The sequence below is a fragment of the Cyprinodon variegatus genome, unplaced genomic scaffold (assembly GCF_000732505.1).
Source record: "Cyprinodon variegatus isolate N-32 unplaced genomic scaffold, C_variegatus-1.0 Scaffold395, whole genome shotgun sequence".
In the NCBI taxonomy this organism is placed as follows: domain Eukaryota; kingdom Metazoa; phylum Chordata; class Actinopteri; order Cyprinodontiformes; family Cyprinodontidae; genus Cyprinodon; species Cyprinodon variegatus.
The window spans coordinates 587,675-611,923 of record NW_015150848.1 but is presented as its reverse complement, the minus strand read 5'-3'; the positions used below and the strand labels follow the sequence as shown (position 1 = coordinate 611,923).

General features: G+C 36.1%; 1 protein-coding gene across 1 annotated transcript in view; it reads right to left on the bottom strand.

The window, feature by feature from the left end:
- Positions 1-11,181: 11,181 nt before the first annotated feature.
- Positions 11,182-24,249, bottom strand: part of LOC107092801 (tumor necrosis factor receptor superfamily member 16-like) — a 33,794-nt gene continuing 20,726 nt past the window's right edge. Inside the window, exons 4-6 of the mRNA XM_015387458.1 lie at positions 21,278-21,518; positions 18,839-19,035; positions 11,182-12,130 (exon numbers count right to left, since the gene is read on the bottom strand). Of these exons, the coding sequence (XP_015242944.1) occupies positions 12,078-12,130; positions 18,839-19,035; positions 21,278-21,518 (491 nt within the window). The 3' untranslated portion in view covers positions 11,182-12,077. The remainder of the gene's footprint in view (positions 12,131-18,838; positions 19,036-21,277; positions 21,519-24,249) is intronic.

Here is a 24,249-nt window from a genome sequence, read left to right as displayed (position 1 = left end):
GTGAAGAGAACAGGGGGCCAGTGACAAATTTCCAATTATGGTTTTCCCTGGCAAATGCCAAGCATCCTACATGGTGTTAGGTCGTGAGCACAACCCCCATTTGTGGACGTCAGGTCTTCTTACCATCCTCATGGAGTCATTTTCTAACGATTTGTGCAGACACACACACACGCATTTGTGGCCTGCCGGAGGTCATTTTGCAGGGCTATGGCAATGCCCAAAGTGCAGGTAACGGTCCTTCCGCGGGGCTGTTGCCCTCCTATGGCCTCCTCCACATTTGTACTGGCCTGGTCACTTGGAAGCACCTGCAGCCTCTGGATGAAACGCTATAAGACACAGCAAACCTTCTTGCCACAACTCCGATTGATGTGCCATCAATAGCTGCACTACCCGAGCCACTTTTGAGTTGTAGAGTTCATCTCATGATACCATGAGAATAAAAGTACCAACAACATTCAAAAATTACCATAACATCAGCCAGAAAGCATAGGTACTGAGAAGTGGTCTGTGGTATTGAGTTTAAGTAAGTGTGTCTTGAGAGTTTCCAATAGTTTCTACATTTTGTCTATTGCATTTGCACTGTGAAATGTTTTGCTAATCCGTGTTGCTTCCTAAGTAGACAGTTTAATTTCATAGAAGTTTGATGTAATGTAAGTTTTATTGTCTTGTTTAGACGTTCCCTTCATTTTTTGATGAGTGTAAATACTTAATTATTTTTTGTACTCCAAACTAGTTTATTAAAATCACTGTGTGTTAATTAATACTTTACTATTTTACTCCAAACCCACTTGGTTTATTTTGCACCTATATCCTATTTCCTTTATTGACAAAACTGCCATTCTTGCTTTTATTTAAATATATTTTCTTAAATGTTGACTATCGATAAATGCCAGGAGATGTCTTTATATTTTTTATTAATCTGATATGTTATATCTTTGTACAAAGGTCGGTGCAGAACTTTCTCATTGTGCTTAATGGCCCTGCTGGCTTAAGTTCAATGTGATTCCATCATTCTGTGTATTTATCACATTATTATAAGTGCTAATTTGATGGGATAAATGCTTTGTCAGACAACAGGACCTGAAATTGAATTTAATTCAAACTGGCTCAAACATCTAAAACCTGAAAAAACTACAACTTGAGAAGTTGTACAGTACTTGGTCTTTCCTCACATCACTCCAATTAGTGTCAGTGGAAAAATTCTAGATGAAGATAAATCAGACAAAGAAAGAGAACCTCCTGGACCCCAAGAAATTGAAGTGCTGGTAAATTTGTAAGAACCACAGTCCTGATCGTTTAGAAAGTCACACATGGTTCTGCTTTTAACTGTGGTTTGGCTGTGGCTCCATCAGTTCATTCTTTCTGGTTTTAGAGAGTTGTTTTTGTTTTGTTTTTCCAAATGCTTTTTTTTAACAAACATTTTTGGATGATTTTGAGCAATAAAAATTAAGCATCATTAGTTCAAGATCAGACTTTTGAGACTTTTGAAGGATTTCTTGAGATGTTAAGGGTGTTAAACTTTGTAATGATCATGTTTAAGGTGGCTTTCAATGGCAATGTAGTATAGATTTTTTAATCAGAATGTGATAATGTTTTAGGACCAATTACAGCTGTAAAATATAGCACAAAATCATGAAAGCTAAGCTAACATGTCCCTAATGTTAGCTTAGCTTTGTCTTTTGCCATGGAAAGATTTTCATTCATTATTTTCTAAGGAAATTGATAAAGCAATAAAAAGAGCATTATTTAGGTTCATGTAATTAGTCTTTAAAATTTTATTTAGACTTTTCATTATTTGACATATTCTGTAAATACCTTTTTGTTTAGGCCTTTTGTGGATGATGCTCCACCGTCATTTGCTTTTAACACAAAGAGCAACTGAGGTTTTTTTTTTACAAAACAAAATCACTTGAATTATGCTAGACCAACTAAATAAAAAAAGTCTACTTAAATACTGTTTAACAACATGAGAACGGCAAAATGATTACAAATTCATTGACATCTGCCGGTCTATAAAGTATTTCAAAGGCATCTCTAGTAACTCTAGTAAAAGGTGGAAATTATGGTGCAGTGATGAACCTGCCCAGGTTTCCAAGAGTGGCCGACTGATCAATTTTACTCCAAAAAGCCTTATACGAGAGGTCTTTAAAAAAATATATATATAGAAATAGACTTCTAAAACACTGCAGGCCTCACTTCACTTAGTTAGGATTCTAATAGCATTAAAAATAGTTTTTTTTCTTTTTTTATGGTTTCTTTGATTACAGATTACTGTTTTTAAAAGTCACCTGAATCAGATTGATCAAACAGCCATCATACACTGTTGCTGACATAAAATAGTCAATAGTGTTAGTAGTTGATATAGATTTGATTGTTAGTCCCTCTAGCAATCAAAGAAGAAAGAAATAAGAAACAAAGAGGAAACGATTTTTTTTAGAAAAAAAAGGATCTATTCCGTGACCTTACCATCATGGAAACAATCACAGAGAAAATTCACGAGCCGTTATTGTTAAATAAAGAAAAAAGTAAAGCTACTGTTTTTTCTTTTGGAACGAATATTCACCTAAGGCATGTTTGCATAAAATTGTAAACAACCTAACTTTTTTTTTAAATCAAATTTCTTTTTTTTTCTAAATGCTTCTGATATAGTACAAAACACTTTACACTGCATTCAGTCATTCACCAATTCACATGCTGGTGAAGGTAAACTACAGTACATTCTAGCCGCAGGTGCCCTGTGACAGATTGACAGAGTGCTGCGATACAATAAGTGCTACTGGAACCTACATCCACTAACTGTATGAAAGACAGATGAAGTGTCTTACCTAAGGACACAACCAGTAATGTAGTGGTCCCTGGAGAAGTGGGTATACTCACATTTATTTTTAATGCAGCCCAGTAACAATGACTGTAAGACAACTCTATGTAGTTTACCCAAAACTTCCTTTAATGTCGTCTAATTTCTGCTATTTGATCTCAGGAAGGAAGGATTATAAAATAACTACACGCTGGCACACAGAATAGTGATACACGTAGAAAATAATGTATTGTGAGTGAACTCTTCCTTATTCCTGATTCCATCCAATGGATGACCCTATTCTCTCACTGAGCAAGTAAGAAGTTCCATTTATAAACTGTCTCTTTGAAAAGCTGATTGGCAATAGTGTTGCCACTATTGAAATGAACATAACTTAATCAGGAGGAGTTTGTTGATATTACTGGTCACACAGGCAGCCTGCATGGATATAAAATAGCAATGAGGCAAACATGGTATTTCAGTCATTTTTTTAAACATGTATTTGAATAAAACATTTAAGATGTGATTTGACATCCTTGTCCAAATATATAAAGTAAAAGTCAAAACGCATCCAAAACCAATCAGATAAACTGAAAAGTTGATAAATTGAAATAAAGACTAATTTAGTGTAACACATTTGATATATATACATATATCATATGATGATTGGAATTCATCATTCAAATTATTCAATAAAACAATATGTAACATAAAAATATTTAACATAAATATGCATTTACAACACATCAAAGGTGATTTATTCTCCTAACCAATTACTGTTGAGCCCTGACATGTTATTAGCATTATTTATGAGGTCCAAGGAAAGAAATGGCTCACACCCATCTAGCATAGTTGATGTCATCATGTAAAGTTGAACTGACATCTTTGGCTAAGGGTGTAGAGGCATCTTCATCTTCACTGACAGCATCTTGTCCAATAGGGATGGGGGGCAGAGCGGGCATCGCCGTTGGACTTAACTGTAACGCGGTAGCATCGCTAACATTAGCCGAACTGTTAGCAAATTGTAATTCACGAGGAGGTTTGTAATTAGGAAATGAAAGTGTTGTTTGACTAGCTCGATTCTTTGCTAATCCTAAGGGAAAACCATTTAAAGCAAACTTATAAATGCTATTTATTATGTGAGGAATATTGACCTCAGCATGAACCACCCCTCTCTGCCTCCCACTGGCTCACTGGTCGACATGCCTACAGTTAACCAATGTAATCAGTACAGCCAGTGAGTACTAGCCAATTAGAAGCAGAGTAGCACATGTGATGGCTTCAAAGTCCTTTGGCTCGGAGATCCTGCTTAATAGTGCGGATCATTTGGGGTTTAGAGGTGGGCATATGCAATGCCAATTGAAAAATAAGCGGGTATATGTCGTATAGCCACAAATTACCTGTACTACACCGCTGCACACAACTACAGAGCTGGAAACACGACCCGTAACAGGATGAAGCCTTACCTCCTGAGCCAACATCGCCCAGATAATAGTTCAGATAGCCAACTTTTATGACAACTAACAATAAACTGATAATATTGTGTGGTAGAAAAAATGTTTCTGGCCTTGGATAGTATCAATGCAAAAATAGCTTTGGATCAGAGACACGTGGCTCTAAGTTTAGCTGCATAGGCACTTTGTCGACAGAATTCAGCTCTTAAGGTGAAGGACATTATAATTTTTCCTCTCCACAGCCTTGATATTGAACTATATAATATTTACCAATATAGTTGAAAAGTGTTTTTTTTTCTTTTTCTGGCCACTGCTACACACAGAAAAGCCAAATGCATTTGTTCAATAACTTGTGATTTTTTTCATCAGTGAACGCAAACTTTAGCCTGTTTTATATAAATGTCAAATACATACAGTATATCTCTACAGTGAGAGCTTCATCTTAACATCTTGCTTATCTCTGCTCAGACAAAGGCCGTGTTCAAATTCAGCAGCTGCTTGCTCTGAAGGCCAGGTTCATCAGCCAATTACGTAATAGCACGGTGCCGTGACCTCTTTGGATTCAAAGACTATGTGTATGCGGGCCCACAAATGCAGCCTAATTTCCATCCGGTTGAAGGGACAGGTCGGATGTATCCTCAGTAGCTTAAGGTATCCCGGGATTCATTGCAACTCCAGGCAAGCCGGCTGCTTCATGCTCAGAGGAAAAAGGGAAATGGTAACGAACAGCAGTTAACATTATATTAAGTATGTGAATAATTTTGTCTTAAATTAATGAAAATGGTTAATTTACATTGCTGTTAAGTCAGATATGTCGCAAACAATGTTTGGTTTAATGAAAGGTTTTATCTGTCCCTGTGCAAATGGGTTTGCATGACATTTCAGCACAGAATTCAATAACCGATATAATGCATTGTGGGGACTAACATTGTTGGGCATGAACGCATTCGTAGTTTAGCTGAGTGGAGTTGAAGAGGATCTGGTGAGCTAAGCTAAATTAAAGGGGCATTACGGAGTGTTCTTATGATACTGCTACGTGTGGGAAAAACACAATTGCAGCATTCTTCTGCAAGTGCTTTTTTTGTTTTATAACTTTTTTTTTTTTTTACCATACATGAATTGGCCACGTATGGTAATGGGTGTCTGAGTTTAGCTGGAGTCATTTTTGAAATCTACAAAATCCATCTTGAATAACATATAACCCTTTGATTGTTTTGCTAGGTTTGACCCATTCAACATGAAAACAGCGCGTTGGGATTTCTCACCCAAAGTAAATCAAGGAATATGGGCTACAGCAGGGGTCTGCAACCTGCGGCTCTAGAGCCACATACAGCTCTTTGGACCCCCTACAGCGGCTCTTAATAGTGGCTAAAATGTATATGAAGAGCTAAATAATGTACTAGTCTTAAATGTTTTCTTAAACANATATATAGAACTAGACTTCTAAAACATTGCAGGCCTCACTTCACTTAGTTAGGATTCTAATAGCATTAAAAATTGTTTTTTTTTTCTTTTTTTATGGTTTCTTTGATTACAGAGAAACAAAATAAAGAAAAATTTTAATTGGTTATTGTAAATCATACCAGAATCCTGTATGCAACTGTTTTTAAAAGTCACCTAAATCTGATTGATCAAACAGCCATCATACACTGTTGCTGACATAAAATAGTCAATTGTGTCAGTAGTTGAGATAGATTTGATTGCTAGTCCCTCTAGCAATCAAAGAAGAAAGAAATAAGAAACAAAGAGGAAACGATTTTTTTTAGAAAAAAAAGGATCTATTCCGTGACCTTACCATCATGGAAACAATCACAGAGAAAATTCACGAGCCGTTATTGTTAAATAAAGAAAAAAGTAAAGCTACTGTTTTTTCTTTTGGAACGAATATTCACCTAAGGCATGTTTGCATAAAATTGTAAACAACCTAACTTTTTTTTTAAATCAAATTTCTTTTTTTTTCTAAATGCTTCTGATATAGTACAAAACACTTTACACTGCATTCAGTCATTCACCAATTCACATGCTGGTGAAGGTAAACTACAGTACATTCTAGCCGCAGGTGCCCTGTGACAGATTGACAGAGTGCTGCGATACAATAAGTGCTACTGGAACCTACATCCACTAACTGTATGAAAGACAGATGAAGTGTCTTACCTAAGGACACAACCAGTAATGTAGTGGTCCCTGGAGAAGTGGGTATACTCACATTTATTTTTAATGCAGCCCAGTAACAATGACTGTAAGACAACTCTATGTAGTTTACCCAAAACTTCCTTTAATGTCGTCTAATTTCTGCTATTTGATCTCAGGAAGGAAGGATTATAAAATAACTACACGCTGGCACACAGAATAGTGATACACGTAGAAAATAATGTATTGTGAGTGAACTCTTCCTTATTCCTGATTCCATCCAATGGATGACCCTATTCTCTCACTGAGCAAGTAAGAAGTTCCATTTATAAACTGTCTCTTTGAAAAGCTGATTGGCAATAGTGTTGCCACTATTGAAATGAACATAACTTAATCAGGAGGAGTTTGTTGATATTACTGGTCACACAGGCAGCCTGCATGGATATAAAATAGCAATGAGGCAAACATGGTATTTCAGTCATTTTTTTAAACATGTATTTGAATAAAACATTTAAGATGTGATTTGACATCCTTGTCCAAATATATAAAGTAAAAGTCAAAACGCATCCAAAACCAATCAGATAAACTGAAAAGTTGATAAATTGAAATAAAGACTAATTTAGTGTAACACATTTGATATATATACATATATCATATGATGATTGGAATTCATCATTCAAATTATTCAATAAAACAATATGTAACATAAAAATATTTAACATAAATATGCATTTACAACACATCAAAGGTGATTTATTCTCCTAACCAATTACTGTTGAGCCCTGACATGTTATTAGCATTATTTATGAGGTCCAAGGAAAGAAATGACCCACGCCCATCTAGCATAGTTGATATCACCATGCAAAGTTGAACCGACATCTTTGGCTAAGGGTGTAGAGGCAACAAATATATTTTTCAGTAAAAACTTACATAATGTCTCTTTAAACTTAAACTTTGTCCATTTGAATATAATCTTACAATGTAGTTTAAATGTTTTTAAATAAATAAATATTGTCTTGTAAAAACAAAGAGTTTCAGAGGTAGTAAAGCCTGCTGATGGTCAGAGAAAGTCTCCTAAAGCAGTTATCCACAGAAAGGCTGAGCTCAGTTCCAAAAATATTGTCCCAAAAAAGTTTTTTAATGAAATAGATTAAAATAATGCATAGATCTCAACATAACTATTTCAGATCAAAGAAAAACAAAGAAAGAAAGTAAAATTATACTGATGTTGCAATTAAATATCTTTTTATTATGGTTTTACAGTTCACTTCATTTGCACACATTTCTGTAATGTATTTCCCAGTTTTTAAAGCATTTTTGTTGTATCTTGTATCAAGTCTAAGAAATTCACATTTAAACAATGCATTTTACATTAGTAGGTAACTACATATGACATTCAGCCTTTAAGGGGTCTAGTTCCTGATGTGTCTGTATCAAGTAATATAATCACAGAGAATCACAGTGAGTCCCCCCCTAAACATCACTATGCCGTAGATTACATGTCTGGGTGTCTCATTAATGTAGGTACATGATAAAACTACTGTACATGCATTAAATCTGTACAGTAGCTATAACTTCTAATGGCAAATAACCTTGTGAGAATTTCAAAAACAAAGTTCCTGGTGCCATGTTTATGTTTCCAAAATGCTACATGACCCTAATATGTTATTAACATACAGCAAGTGTTTATTGGCCACCTGTTTCTATTTTAAGTCTCTATAATGGTGCCAAGTTTTTTACAGTTTTCATGAGTCTCCAAGGCTCCATAATTGTAACTTCAATTCATGAAAATCCTTCATTAGTTCTAAAATATAAAACAATGCACACAAAAACATAAGTGGGAAAAATGCATCAAAAAAATGAAGATAGAACATTTAAACTCAAAGTACTGGACACTGTACACAGGCACTTGAACTGTGGTACACTCTTTGAGTGCAATTATATATCTAAGAGCTACAAAATAATGTCACTTAGGAAAACAACTCAGTCCAAAATCATGGTACCCTTAATTGTAAAAATGTAATGTAACTATAAATGTAATAACAAAAGCAATTTTTACCAACAGAAACAGAGCAAAGATAAAAGATATTCCTTTCAACATATCTTGCATATTTTTTCTGTTTATATCTAGGCTGTACATTCTTACAAAGTGTCCTACTTCACAAGCTGTTAAGAAAGGGAATACGTCAGCTTTTGGGGGGGTGGGGAGTGCTCTGCTGGAGGGCTGATTGAACCTTAGGGGGGTATCGGAGGAAGTTGAGTTAAATGTATTTTTTTCTCTCTCCTTCAAATCAACTCTCTGGTCACTCTTACCAAGTGCAGAAAAGTCTCCTTTAATGTCAGTGCCACAGCAAAGATCAGGATGAATCAGCCGGGCTCTAAATGGAGGAGTGAATCATACACTTTACTCTGCGTGCATGGTCACGTGTCTAAAACCACATCTGCAACAGAGCTGCAAACTACAGCCGACTTTTGTTGGCTTCCATTTATTACGCTGTAGTGATTCATGAATCAAAAGTGAGGAGACTAGGAAGTTTAATTGTCTTTGGGTGTTTGTGACTATGTGATTGATCCATGCAGTGCCACACAGGATATAATGACTCATTTTCACTGTTTTCTTCCCCCTCCAAGACATTTCCTACCTATCACTCAACTCTACAAGCACAGCTAACAAGGAAAAACTTTCGTTTCTGCATTTGTCTATGTTCCTACTCTTGCTTAGATTCAAATGACAATACAGATACCTCTTGGATTATGTGAAACTGCCTCCAACCAAAATTTCAAATCATTGAAATTCTATCCTAAGAATAAGAAACATAATAAATCAGTTTAACATTTGTCATTATGGTATATTGACGTATTTATTTTTTGAACAATAGCAGTCTACCTACTTCTACTTCAGTCTGCCAATCAAACAACTAACGTATTACATATAACAAGACGACCAGTCTACTCATTCAAGTCGCTGCAATTTACATATTTTGAATTTATAAAAACATTTTTTTAAATCTTTATTACCCAAAAATACTAGGTTTATAGACAGGCACACATTCAAATTATACATATGGGTTAGCTTTAACCTATTCCCCTACTTACATAGTAAACAAGGTGGAAATCACTGCGACTTTTTCGATTTAGCTCGCTACAGAAGGTCAATTTTTTAGGGAAGCCAAGGTATGCATAATATTACTACACAATGACATTCTATGTTCTTTAAATAAATATGCATTACAGCTGGAGTGTTTAGGTAGGGTAATGGGATGTTATTGTGAGCCTAACATGCTAAAACTTTTGAGCAGTTTATAAGTATTCGTCCCTTTACAGATTTCATCTTTCAACATTTGTTTCTGAGTAACCAGTAAACATCAAGCAACTTTAACAACATAAAAAGGTATTTTTGTTTATTTCTCTGCCGGATTTTATTTAAGCGGTTTTTTGATTCCACAGAGCTGGAAGTGAATGAACAATTAGAATAAAACAAACGAAATTTTAAGGGGCAAATACTTTCTTTTTTTTTCTTTTTTTTTTTTACAAAAGCTGACCTTTTAAAGGGACAATCTGTTATGAATTGAGGGCCTATGAACTGTGCCTTGATTAAAAAAAAATCCTGAAATGATCTAATACCAGATAGACCTGCCAGTCTAGTTGGAGCAGGCTAGACTAGCTAAACCACCAAACATACTTAATAAATTAATAACATTTTTCAACTAGATTTCTCTTTCTCTTTTGCCATCATCTACTTAATTTGTTGTAATTTAATTACAATTTATTCATTTGCAGTCCATTAGCTATACGGTTAATGAATTGTGAACCAACTAAATCTTAACTATAAATGTTTATGTCTATATGAATAAGCATCTAATGCAAAACAGTTCAAAATATAAAGTCTACATTAACTTCTAGGAAGTCTTTAGGTCTAAGCAGGTTTTAAAGTTCAAGAAGTCAATTTTATCAGGGGCTTCAGTGCCACCAGCTGATTCAGGTAAGATATTAACCATTTGTTATTTTCATAGCAACACAATAAAAGAGGGCAGTTTGTGTTAAAAATATGTTTTCTTCTCTTTTAGGGTCAAAACCTGCTATATGGGCCAGCAGAACATTTTGCTTTAGGCTATTACCAAAATGCATGTAAAGAATTTTCACTAATAAAATCAATAGAGTCATTGCAAATAAAAAATCCAAGTACTAATCAATAGTTTATTTAATGTTCACTTAATCTCAGTTCTACTACAACTAGTTATATCCTGAGAATCTATTTGCTGCTTTAAGCAAGAATGCTGTGAAGCTCAGCTACAGTATGTGTCTTTTACAGGGTGTCTAAGCTTACTTTTATAGTTTCTGCAAACAGCTGGAAGAGGGGGAACATGGATAAGGCAATCCATAATAAAAGATTCCAGCTAACCTTAAAAGTAAGCCTGGACTAAGTGCTTAAATTAAACTGAGAAATGCGGGTATCAGTGGGTTCTGACTTAGTAGAAGAAAGGATGATGCCACACAGAAGTTTCAGCAGGAACGGCAGAGCAAGCAGGGTAATTGAAGCAAAACCCTGAGGTAATTACTACCTGCCTCCCAGTTTAGCTTTGTTTCGATACTTTGCAACCCAGCAGAGGCTGTATGCCTTCCTGTAGGAGTGAGTATGTGAAGGCGGAAGTGCCGGCTTCCACTGAGGGGTGTCCCAATTTTTGACTTGATTGTTGATAGGATTTCTCCTGCAGTGTCTTTTTTCCAGTCCCAATCTCATTTGAACAGTTTAATCAGCAGTCACTACCCTTTTTTTTCTCTGCAAAAAGGACCCCCCCCCCTCCCTTTAATTCCCCGTCAGACAACTCTGGATGAATCAGCAGTGCTCCACAGTCCAGAGATGTTACTCTCATGTTGCACATCCCAACTCTGTAGAGCAAAGTAAAGGCAGCCTGCTTATTCAGACGTGTAACTAAAGCCAAAAAAAGGAACATTAACACAAACATGAGACAGACATGATGAACATGAAGTTGCTGAAATACAATCCCTGGAGGCACTGCAAGAGAGGGAGTTTATATCTTTGATACATAGGAAGAGCTGTCTAATTATTCACAAAAGTTAATTACTGAGCAGGCTAAGTAAGTGAAGCCTCATCAAAACATGAGTCACTTGGATGAGTCCTGATAGCCATTCTCAAACAATGACAAACATTTCATTAAAACTGGTTGTTAAGTGATACAAGAGGAAAAGATTTCAGGAAAAGCAGAAATGAGTCATGGCACCCCTGCTGCTTTTTGTATCACTGATACCAATAGAGTGATTCCTTTGGAGAAAGAAGGGGATATCTGAGAGGTTTGGGTGTTACAGAATAAAACAAGAAGTTAGAACAACAAACAAAAGCATGAAAAATTACATGGTAGCGGATAATGGAAATAAAGTAAAATTGAGAAGGTAAAAGGTAAGTGTGTGTTGAACTGGCAACTCCTATTAACTACGATGCATGTCATTTTACTAGGTCGGTTGATATTGCCAGAGATATTTTTTCCAGGCACGCTTTTAGACAGAGTTTGACTCAACATGCAGGGATGAAGAGTCTCAGAAGGTAGTCCCAAGCATATCGGAAGGTCTGTGTACATTATCCTGTAGCCACTTGAATTATGAATCAACATATGTTTTTACATTCTCTCTGTGGCACCCCCTTCCTTCTGTGTCTAAGCCTTTCTTCCTTCTCATCCTCAGACTTCAGGCGTAGGTGAGTCAGGCTGGGGGCTTCCATCCACCCTCACCACTGCAAAAGAGGAAAGAGAAATACGCCATGAGAACAAAATTCATCACTTGTGCCATCACAGTGTTATACCAAAAGGCTGTCACTTATAAACAAACTCTTCCCAAAAGGGGGCCCTGTGGTGTTATGGATCCATCCGAACCACTTAAACCGAACCCATTAGCTAGCTGTGGATGGGAAACAAATGCTCCCTTTTCCCACAAACCTCTTAACCTGTCGTATATTGAGGGGAGTCAAGGAAACGCCTCAGGAATGCAGCGACGATTCTGAGTGGACCCCAAGTGCACTGTGTGTTTTCTTTCTTTATCAATGCATCTTTGTGTCAGGGAAGAGCAACACAACCAGGCTTATCATTTAAGTTTTTTTTACCCCCCTTCCTGCCAGCATTCCATTAAGCAGCAAAGAAAACTTTCATCCAAACAGATTTTATCTTGATATCTGAACTAATATTAATAAACCTCCTTCCTGTCTGCATCTACAGCCAGCCTGATCAATGATAGACAAGGTTTTCTCCCTCCCAGAACCATTTATTAGCTGGAAATGCATACTTTGTTGGCTGTTATGTTAGTAGTTAGGGAGTGATAATGCACCTCATTTCAAAGACAGCAATAATACTAAAAGCTACACAGATATTAAGATTTAGAATTATATGTTTTTCTTTAAATATTTTAGCCTAATGTAGAACATATTCACACTCCCATGGATTTAAAACAAATGTTAACCCTTCCTCTTTAGTCCTTTCAATTGTCTAACATGCACCTCTAATCTTTAACCTTTTTTATATGCATTTATTTTACTAGAACTAGTTTAAAACTTGTTTTTTTGTACATCTAAACTTTATTTTTATTCTGTGCTTTATCTTCCTGTATACAAATAAGTTAAGGACTTTCACAACTATAGCAACAATATTGAATAGAGTTTTAGTTTGGAATTTCCTTTGCATTTTTATCATGTTAAGTGTGGTGTGTGTGTATATATATATATATATATATATATATATATATATAGTAAATGCTTCTTTTTTGGCAGAAATTTGGGGATTTGTTCATTGTACAAAAGCAACTAAAGCTCTCCTTGAGCTCAGGCTAATGCTTACAACTAGAACTGCTTTGTTCCCAAAATATTTTTTTTAGAGCTTAGGCCACTCTTTGCCTAGGCAGTTTATGGTGGTATAAACAAAAAAATAATTGATCTCCCCCACAAATATAATTACAGCTTTAAAGTTTAAATGATGTAAAACAGGACAATGGGTATGCCACAGTTTTTAGGTAAATCCGGAACCATTCACCTTAAGAATTATATTTAGGGATATCTTGAAACCCATATGTACTTCTAATAGTCCTGAAAATACATTTTCTAATGGGATTAAACTTTATTAATTTAAAATAGAAATGTATCAGCAAAAGCAATTTGTTTAACTGTGCATTTAAGCAGAGCGTAAAGTTACTAATAACGTCAAATATTTCACATTATTGACTCTTTAAATTACCTGCAATACAATGAATGACAAATGTGCTGAAAAAGTAAACTAATATATGTTTCAAAATATTTTTCTTGTTTTCAGTACTTCTTATCTTGGGGAAGAAATTGTAATTTCATTTCTGATAAACAGAATATTTTTTTTGTTCAAAAGGTTAACAAGCTAGGTTTTTTTCTTTTTTATCTCTTTATGTAGTAAACGTACAGCCTGTGGTGGGCTTTTATTTATTTATAGAGGAAAATCTCTTGAGACTAAAAGTCTTAGGAGACACCTTTTACATACATAAACTGCAAAAAAAAACTGTTATAATACTACCATAAAAATAATAAACCATTGGCTTTGGAGGGCTACTGGCCCTTTCGTGGTTTGCTGCTACTGGTCTGTGCTATAATCAGTGTTTGAATCTCAGATAATTAAAGATTTTATTTTGGAATCTAAAGAGTGAACTACAAATTTAGCTTTAAGGAACTGTTACACAGGATCGTATGAGTTTGATTATTTGGTTAAAATTTTGACTTTAAGAATATTGGGTAAAATAATAACTGTACTTTCCCAAGGTACTTTCCGATGGTTACTACATGAGTACAATTTGCCAGGGACGATTGTTCCTTGTAATTACAAAGGAAAAGCTGTGTCATCATTCTTGGAAAAAGTTGAGCTTGCTTCCAGTGCAGGATGGATTTCACAAGGGCTCCTGCTTTTTCTTAAAACCTTTTTTGTAATGCAGTGTCTTGAGGTGAGATTTTGAAAATGAGTTTTTTGTAAACCTCTCTGTCTCATATAAAGGTGCCCTGAACCAAATACCAGGCAAGACTGATGGACCAATAGTGAGAGCCGGCTAATCTAGGATCTCCAACAAAAATGTGAGGTTGCTCCCTGTGGGCTGATGATCAGTATTACCAAGGTATCTAACCCTCCTGTGTGTCGTAGTGAAGGAGCAGCTGAGCCAAAAAAGTAAATTTCTCGATTCTCTGGTCCTTCAGCTGTTGTCATGGGATCTATACAGTATCATATCTCATGACCATATGTCAGATCTCTGATAGTCCCAGTATTCTGAATACTCATCAGATAATCAGAATCAATTAAGTAATAAGCATTCTTCACACTATGAAATCTCTGTTTTTATTGGTTTTGAACAAGAAATCTATTAGATCCATCGCAAGGAATGCAGAATCTGAAGGTAATTATTTTTTTAAAGTGACTATTTAATACTTTACATTAAATATATTTGCAAAGAAGAAGCCTTATAATAATAAAAGCCCTTAACCCAGATGATATGAGTCACTTCCAATGTATTCCTGAAACTGTATTAGTAGTTTTGCCAGGAGATGTCTTTATTTTACAGTAACTTACAAATGTATAATCTTACAGGATGTGATAAAGCCCCTGCTTGCAGATCAGATTCTGAAACTTAAGCGTAAATGTAGGGTGAGACTCTTCTGTGTTTCCTTAATAGATGCTGACTGTGGATCTTAAATTAAAGTACACTGCCTTTATGTTAAATATTTCAAGCCTTAGATAAGTTCTAGAGCTTCAAGAATAATCTCCTCTCTACACTGTCGTTATCAAAAGCTTTCAAATTGTTTTCTATTTTGACATTTTTTCTTGCTTGCTGAGGTCAAATATTGTGAAAGAAAGCTTAGTAGAGCATTAAAGCAAGGCAGAGACTCTTGCTTAAAATTTAAACACCATCTATATGCATGACTGAGAGGGTGAGGAAGTAAAGGAGGGTGTGAGGGGTAGGGACAGATAGATGGTTCTTTGATGAGCTGACAGAAATGAGGCCAAGCACCCTTCGTGAAGGATCTCTCACCCTTCACCAGTGACTCATGGAGGGAATACCCTTTTCTGAAAGTTGTCAGTCACACAGAGGGACATTTTCCCTGCTCCATTTCTTTTCATAAAAGCTTATTTAAATGTGATGAATGGAACTGCTCCCATTTCCTTTACCCAACAGCAAAATATGGTTCACTGTAAAAGGAACCCCCCAGTGTGTATAATGGATTTCCAGAGCAAATTACGTGAGCCGCCCTCCCAAGTGTTTTAGTCGATATTTGCTGCTGAGGAATCTACAGCCATCTTTATATTAACATTCCCTTCTTTTTTATACTGTTCTCACACAGACAAGTGGTGAAAAAGACCAATTATCAGCTGCTAAACACAAATGCTACATCCGATTTGGAAGTCAAAGAGGCCAGGCCTGGATCCCATCTCGTAACACCAGCTAATGAGCCGGCGAGTTAACGAGAGGACAGGGTTAACCAGTCAGACATTGTTTTAACCAGTGCCAAATTTATCCTCTAATATAAATTCCTTTGTTGTTTCCCTTTTTTCATGTTGACTTAAAGAAAGGACAGACATTTCTTTTTAGACAAAACACGAACATGAAACCCTTATTACTGAGGCTCAGTTTAATGGGTTGGATGTCTATTTAAACTGCTTAAATTGTTATTATCATATTGTCTCAGTGTGACAAGTTTGTATTGGAGTTCTGGATGGCTTGAATCAAACAAATACATCATTTTAAAATGATGCTTTTGTTTTAAAAACAATGGCAAGCATGACTGCGTTTTATTTATAATACACACTTTCAGGATTTGCATGATTCTCTCTGTAAAATATGATGATTTTGCCCTTTAACATTTTAAGCCCAAGAGGTTTAATAAGCAATTTTCACCTCAATATGCACAAAATAATTAAATGAAGAATAGCTCCACAAACATCCGGCATAAATATAACCTTTTGGTACCAGTAAGATATAAAATAACCTTTTCCTGTGCAAACACTATCAGAAATGTTATTTTGTCCGGTTCTTTTTTTGGTGAAATACAGATAATGTAAAATCTTTTTTTTTTTTTTTTTTTTTGCCTTGCCTACAGCTTTTTTTCTAAAACAAATTAGAAGAGACTTCATTGTTTTTATAAACATTTCTAGTATTGCAGCAATAGAAATGGATGAAATCAGTTGAAGCATGTTTGTTTTTAAAGATTTAGGTGAACAGTGTACCGGACACAATTGGTACAGTTGAGCCAAATGTGTTTTCATCTCATAAAAAAAGAGTTACAAAAAAAATGTCACAATCTTTGGTATTATATTTATGCTGTATATCATCAACTGTGTCCAGAACAGTTCATAAAGCAAATTATGTAAAGCAACTATGACTACTTTCAACCTCTGTTACACACAGACAATTCATCACCTCACATGATAGGAAAAATACATGAGATAAATCATTGACATGGAATGACTGTCTACTTTCCAAGGATATAAGCCATTAGGGGCTGAAAATGAACTTATCTGTGTCCTGGAGAGTCTGCCATGATTGATACACCAATACATGGCATTTTCTTTTTAAAGTCCTTCAAAACTGAAAGTAGTTGGGAAACTAAGCTTCAACAATTTGTTTAAGAGGCCATGTCACATACTGTATGTTCATCTTATAACCAAAACAATATGCCAACTGTGAGTTCTGATAGTGTTTCCTTGGTTCTTTTTTAGCCTGAAAAAATAAAAAATGAAATACTGCACCAGATATGATCCCCAGATATAAACATTGTTATAGCTAGTCGCTATCTCTGGCAGTTCTTACTCATCCTGCCAAATCCATAGGATTTAGATTCCACTTAAAAAAAACTAACATTATATTTTATTCCAAATACAACTCAGATCTTTCCCTGTCTACCAGTTAAATTCTTTTGTGATTTTTCACACTTGATCTCACACTGTTCCTTTTTTCTTTTCACACTTCTGCTGGGTAAATGCTAAATTGCTTGGCTCCTTGTTTACTTGTTGCACAACGCTGTTCCTTTTTCATGTAGTTTTGTTATGGCTAATAACAAAAAAAGACATCAGTCTTCTAAAGAATGGACTGACAAAGTGTAAACCACTATAATAAAAAGGAATGAGCTAATTGGGCTCCATGATTTCATCAGAAAACCTTGGTATTCAAACAGGGTGACTTAAAATTCAATGCAGTGAGTTTAAATGAAGACATGTTACATAAACAACCCCAAATGAGTGCATATAACTGAAAGATATTTGAAAGTAAATGCAAAAAAGAAAGAAAGTCATATTAAGGTTAAATGCTCATTCTCAGAGATTATATAATATTAACTCGAGGCACAAAAGTGACTCTTAAAGAAGCCAAAAAGCCAAGACCGGCGGAGAGATGACTATTCATTGCTTCACTCTGCTATTATTTGGCACCAAACATCCTCAGAAAGTGGTTTGCAGAGAGATGGGCTTTTACATATGAGTGTTCAGCCTTGTAGCATAATCTTTAATGCCTAAATGACAGAAAGCTAAGAAACTACAGTACCGAAAACTTCATCTGTGTTTATTCCTCTTAATGCACTCCACCAATAGAAGTCAATTGAGTGCATCGTAAATTGCTTTATAATAGATCAGCAAAGTGCATAATGTTGGTTCTGTGCCAGAGTTCATTTAGTGAGTTCAGCTTACAAAAAACCTTTTTCGATTATGTCTGGCTTGATGGCAAATAAGACCTTAAAATACATTCTAACATCCCAAGAGGCAAATATAAACCCGTAAAGACGGATAAAGATCGGACATTGGCACTCTGATCTTGTGCTTATTCATCATCTCTAAAATCTAAAGACTTAAACAGAGATTGTTTCATAATATGTCAAATGTTGATGGTTACTGAGACACCCTACTAACTCCTTTAACTGAACGTCCTCACTCATTTTCTTGGTTTTAAAAAATATCTTTTGCAATCGCATATATCTCACCAATCCGTCTTTTTAAGCTACATGCTGGAATCAGTTCTGCCCTTCGATGATATATTCTGTTCGACCTTAAACATCTTTACTCAGAGGAAAAGGTTTAGTCAACGCGGAGAAAGCCAAAGCCCATCTTAATGGGATATCTTAACTTGATTGATGACACTTTATTTGCTTTCTTTAATATCACAAAGTAAACAGGAGATGTACTCATCCTGTAGTAAGCCTGGATTTCTAGGAGGAAATGTCAGATATTAAAAAGTGAGGTTGAACTTCCAGCCTTTTTATTTTTTGAAACATAGCCAAACAACTATCAGCATTCAGTGTCCAAGCAAAGACAAACAGGTTTTCCAACCTAATTAATAGAGCATCAGTCCAAGCTAAGCGTAAAAACTCAATTTTAGGATACTTTTATTTGGCTTTCATCTAAGTACCTGTAAATACTGTCTCCTTCATGGAAATGTTTTGGTGCAAAATATGAAAGCTTACCTATTTGTTCCTGTGTATGTGAGCGTGACGGCTGAGGCTGGGTTTCAGCCTGTGTGTGTTGCTGCTCCTGCAGACTCTGAGTGTCCACTGAGATGCCGCTGTCGCTGTGCAGCTTCTCTCCCTCCGGTGTTACCATCTGGGTGTTTGTAGCGGCACGGTTATTAGCTGCTTGCTTGTTTTGCTTGCAGCTATTCCACCTGTGAAGAAAACGAATATGAGGTAGCACTTAGTTCATTATAAGATTTGATTAAGATCCTTTTAATTTCCCGAGTTAAGTCATGTTTTTTTCCTAGACTTTACAAACAAAATTCTCACTATAGAAAACACTTGTATTGTTTGTGTAATTTAACACAGTAAAATTGAACCTTTTGCATAAAACTCTGATATACCGTAGTGACTTCTATAGGCAAAGAAGTAGTTGGCAAGCTATTCATTGTTGAAAAGATTTCCAGATTTTTTTGCCTCTTTTTTATAAAACATCACATTATCTGAGAATGAGATTTATATGTACTCCTTGAATAACTGTGTTGAACTAAAATATCTTTGAACTCTGGGAATTTTCAACCATTATTTATGTTTGCTTGGAAATAAATGGGTTATAACATAGAGCCTAACTCGCATACACAAACAGCACAGACACATCGTTTGGGTGAGAAACATTGCCTTTCAAGGAGTAATATCTCAATGTGATTGCCACAGCTCCACAACCAAATAAACATATTTCCCATTACTTATGTAACAGTGCCCAATTTTTTAATGTGTATTTGTTATTCAACAACAGAGACAGCAATTCTAGCCGACAGAATCAGATATCACTTTCCCCAGAGACCCTGTTCAGCTCAACTAGCAGTAGTTCAAGGTTTTTTCAAGGCCAGAGGGGATGTAAAGTTTCTCCATTTAGTTTTTTTTTATGTGTCTTATATCCAGACAAAGTTTTTAAGGCACTTCTACCTATTATTAAAAGGTACCTGGAGAGTCTCCAATGAAAGGTGCCAAGAGGCCTACTTATATGATGCTTTAATCAGCCGAACTGACTGTTATCGATATAGAATATCAGTGGCTCTGCTTCGAGCTGTCCCTCAGCAGATAAAACTCTTAAGGCCAATTTGTACTTCTGAAGCATAGCCTCTGCAACCATCAAATTTGTCTCTGTGCGTGACCACGCCCCCCGCCCAGAGGCTCTCCAACCGTCGTCGTGCACTTCAAAAAAATCCTGACTACTCGTGGGACGGTCACAAAACTGCGCAGACCTCAAGCGGAAGTGCGCAGACAAAAAGCCACTGTGATTGGTCCTTAGTATGCCTTTCAGACTGTCTGTGTGTTCAATCTTCTCGATTTGGTGCTGGGGCACACCATTTTTAAAAACCGAGGAGTAATAACAACAATGCATAACCACGACGAAAGGTTGATCCAGGAGGTTCAGAACTACAACCACTTGTAGGATGCCTCAGACATGTTGGTTTGGAAAATAAACACTCCCGCCAGTGCCGCCGAAGAAGTTTTTATGACCATCCACCGAAGTTCTCGCAAGTTCTCGAATAAGCTCCCCCTAGCGCTTTGGCCGGAAACTGCTGTGCTTCCTTAGAAATTCCAGACCGACGTTGCAGGAGTATACCAGCAGAAACTGGTTTGCGACCAGATGCAAGCGACATTTGATGTGTGCGGTTGCAGAAGTATAATCTGCCCTTTACTCTGCCACTAACAAAGAGATTGAACACCTGAGGAAAGACCATTTCAAGCACTGATAACAAGGCTGTCCTTTATGTAAAAGTATTTAAATGTTTTTTTTGTCATTGAGATTGTGGCAATAAGCAAAAAACTAATTATTGCTGAAAAAGTAAAGATGATTTTGTTTTTTCTTTTGTGTTACCATGCAGAACTTTATAATCCTGCTTCCTACTGTTACTTTAAAAAAAAAGTCGACAATAAAAATGTAGGTAATTTGGAATAAAACAGCGCACTTGTCTGTTGTCAAACTCTGTATTTTTATTTTGATGTGCATGACAAAGAGAACACACAGAGCAGATGTTTCTAGGACTCACATTTCCCTTGGCTGGCACATTTCAAACAATCAATGCATCTAATCAGCTTGTCTACTTGCTTCAAATGTGCCACAGTCTGAATTTGTATCCGTCTGTAGGATGGATTTATTTTTGCAGCAATGTGTCCTCGGTGTGTTCTCTGCAATGCATTAGGTTTGGTTTCGTGTTTCTTTAAGTAAAACCTTATTTGAACTAGTTTGAAGAAACTGATCAAAGCCAAATCTGGACTGAATCTATTTTTTTTAATTGTGATATTTTTACTAAATATTTCCCATCATAAGATCCAAGCTAAAATGGGACACTGATCTTCATAACTGTACAGCCTTCATAGCACAGATGTATTGTCTAAGGTACCATCTTGTTGCTGTTATTTAGCAAACAAAAAATTTGGACTCACCTCTTAAACACAATGTAGGCCACCAAGCCACCAGCGGCCACCACAGCAGCCAGGATTGAACAGTAAATAGGGATGAGGTTTTCATTAAGGTTGCGGCCAAGAAAGTGAGGACCACGGCCGCTAGACGTGGTTGTTTCTTCACTCGGCAATGGGCTGGTGGAGGCATCTAGGAACGGGTAGTCAGGGTAGGACGATGCAAGCGGATCGTCCGAGGTAGGGGTGTATACAGGAAGGTTTGGATCTGTATGGAAGAAATGAAAGAGGAAAGGTATTAATCAAAGTTTAGGGCAATTAATTTATTACAACTTACACAGCGGCTACCTGGTAAAGATGTGTAAAATTTCTTTGAATTAGAGCCTGAGGATATGATCAAATGTTACATATGAATATAATTTGGTCGCAATAATCTTAATCCAATATTGATATTAAAAATATAAAAGCCTCAGAAAAACTGACAATAAAGCCCACATTGATGCCTGTACAAACTTCTGAACTTTATCATGCCGAGGCCATAAAACTCCAATATAGCATTTTTTAAATTATTGCTCAAATAAAAAGAAAAAAAAAACACCTAGAACTATTTTTTGGGAGCAACAAGCTCAACAGAAATATATATATTCCTCAGTCCATGCCTTTTTACTTCTTTGCCCTCTTTATGTTAAAGAAGACAAACACACCTTAGCTGAAAAAGTAGGTTCGCAAATCACTATAATAAATTAGCAAAACAACAAATAATAACTAATAACTAGCTCTAACAAACTAAAAGTTCCAAATTTGTTTGCACAAATCTAACTTTTGATAAACCCTTATTAACAATGGAGGCAGCACTTCACAATAAGTGGAGCTGTCTTGTTGTCGAAACAGAGTTTGTGCACCAATTATAATTGTGCTACAATCACCACCATTCCCCACCAACAAACAAATGAAAGGCTTGACTTTAAAAAAATAAAACAATACAAGTTTTCATTTTTTGTTGTTTTTTCCAGGCCCTTTTAAAATCTTTATCAGAATTTAAGCAGATCTACAATTATTTCAGAAATTCCACCGCGTATTTTTCAAGAACACAAATAAAGAGTTCCTAAAATTCCTTATCTTCTTGAATCTTTATCTGATATTACTTGCCAATGAAGAGGAGAGCAGTTTAATATCCATAATAATGTAATGAATCCCATACTAACATGTTTATATTTTCTTTTTAATCAACATTTGTTGTGAAACAGAAATCTTGTTTTGATGACACGCTGCAGAGAGCTTGTTGACTTGGTGCTGATTAGTCCCCAACCAGATGTCTGATGCACTACACACATGCAGCAGCTGCTTCTGATAGACAGATGGATCTGGATAAGTCGCTGTGTGCAGGAAGAAGGAATGTTTCTCAGCACCAACAGGAAGGAGGGGGTGGTAAATTTATGACATCCACCAGACCAGACCTGGCATGGCCCATGAACACCAGGTTTCTTCTCATGATGTCTGGACTTTGCATGGCATTAAGGCCATATGTATCCTTGAAGAACTGAATGCGGGGCTTTATGGAGGTCATCTTTTTGATCGAAGCCTCTGCTAAGACCGGAGATACTGGCAGATCACTGTGCTACTGAAGGGGTCTGGTTTCTGTCATTGCAAAGCCTGCAAAGATGTCAGTTTCATAGATTGTCCTATTTCCTCTTTCTCTCTGTTCTCCTTTAATGACTCAAGTAATTTCCCATCTTAGTGTCGCAACCCTCCCACACCGATAGTCATTAGTCCTAATCAGTTCTTTCCTACAGTAATGTTATAGTGCTCACCATTTCTGAAACACGTCTAGTAACTCTGCTGTAATTCTGTCAGATGGCTGCAAAGTTCCCTTGATTATTTATCTTAAACTTCTTTGAGCTCAGCTGACAGTCGGGGAAAGTGAATGTGAAGCCTGGTTCAGATCTGAGCCTTTCACTCCCAGCAGAACCTCGGGCTGCTCCTCATTAGCTTTGTACTGGCTGCTCACAGGATTAACCCTGTGGCGGCCCCCAAGGCTTGATTCAAAGCCGCAGACTGGGGGACTCCGCCCTCAATGCTAGTCGGTTTGTTAAGCATTATTAGGGCTATTTAACAAATTCTAATAACTGGTATACGTCATGCAATAAGAGCATTATTTAATTATTTTATGCATGTTTTATGCAATAAGAGGATTATTTCTGTGTTATAGTTTTATCATTTAGCATCAGTGGAATGAGGCCTTAGTATTTAAAACGATTGATTTAAATGCTTTGTATTTTTTAATTTTCACATTAATGATTATTATTAGGAGCATCTTGCCTCAGTCTGGTTAAGATGATCCCAAAATCTTGGAAAATTTTCAGAGAATTCGACTAAGAAAAAAATATAGCTAAAATCAGGCTGGTATATTTATTTCTTTTTTTTTTAATGTATTTATGTTTGCTACTGGACCTATAAAACGTACAAAGTGATTTGTGGGGCTTTGCCGTTATTAAAATTCTGATGGAAGACGGAGCCTTTGTGTGTGGCTGGACTCAAAGATTTCAATCGGATGTGGCTAGCTAACTATAAGAGTAACTTCCTCTGCAGTGGAGAAACTGTCCTTTATATATGAGCGAAAATAATTTATTTTAAAAAACAGGTTGACCATGAGTCTTATGGACCTCATTTCACCTCTGTGGTAGAAAAACTTTTCCCTAAAAACAATTCTAATTCTAAAAAAAATATCATTATACCGTCCTCCTAAGTTTTTTTTTTCTTTTATGCTTTTTTTTTTTTTTATATATATATAAATCCCTAGAGTTTATGAATCCCTAGGTTATAAGACATGTGATGCCCTACTTTTTAGACATATAGGCTGCCATGGGGCAAAAGATTCACAATTAACTTATGCTGACGATACCTTGGTTTTAAAATAGATGATCACCATAAGTACATACATAGATTATTATTTCAAGATGTATGCAAGATGAGAATGATAGATTGAGATAACATTATAT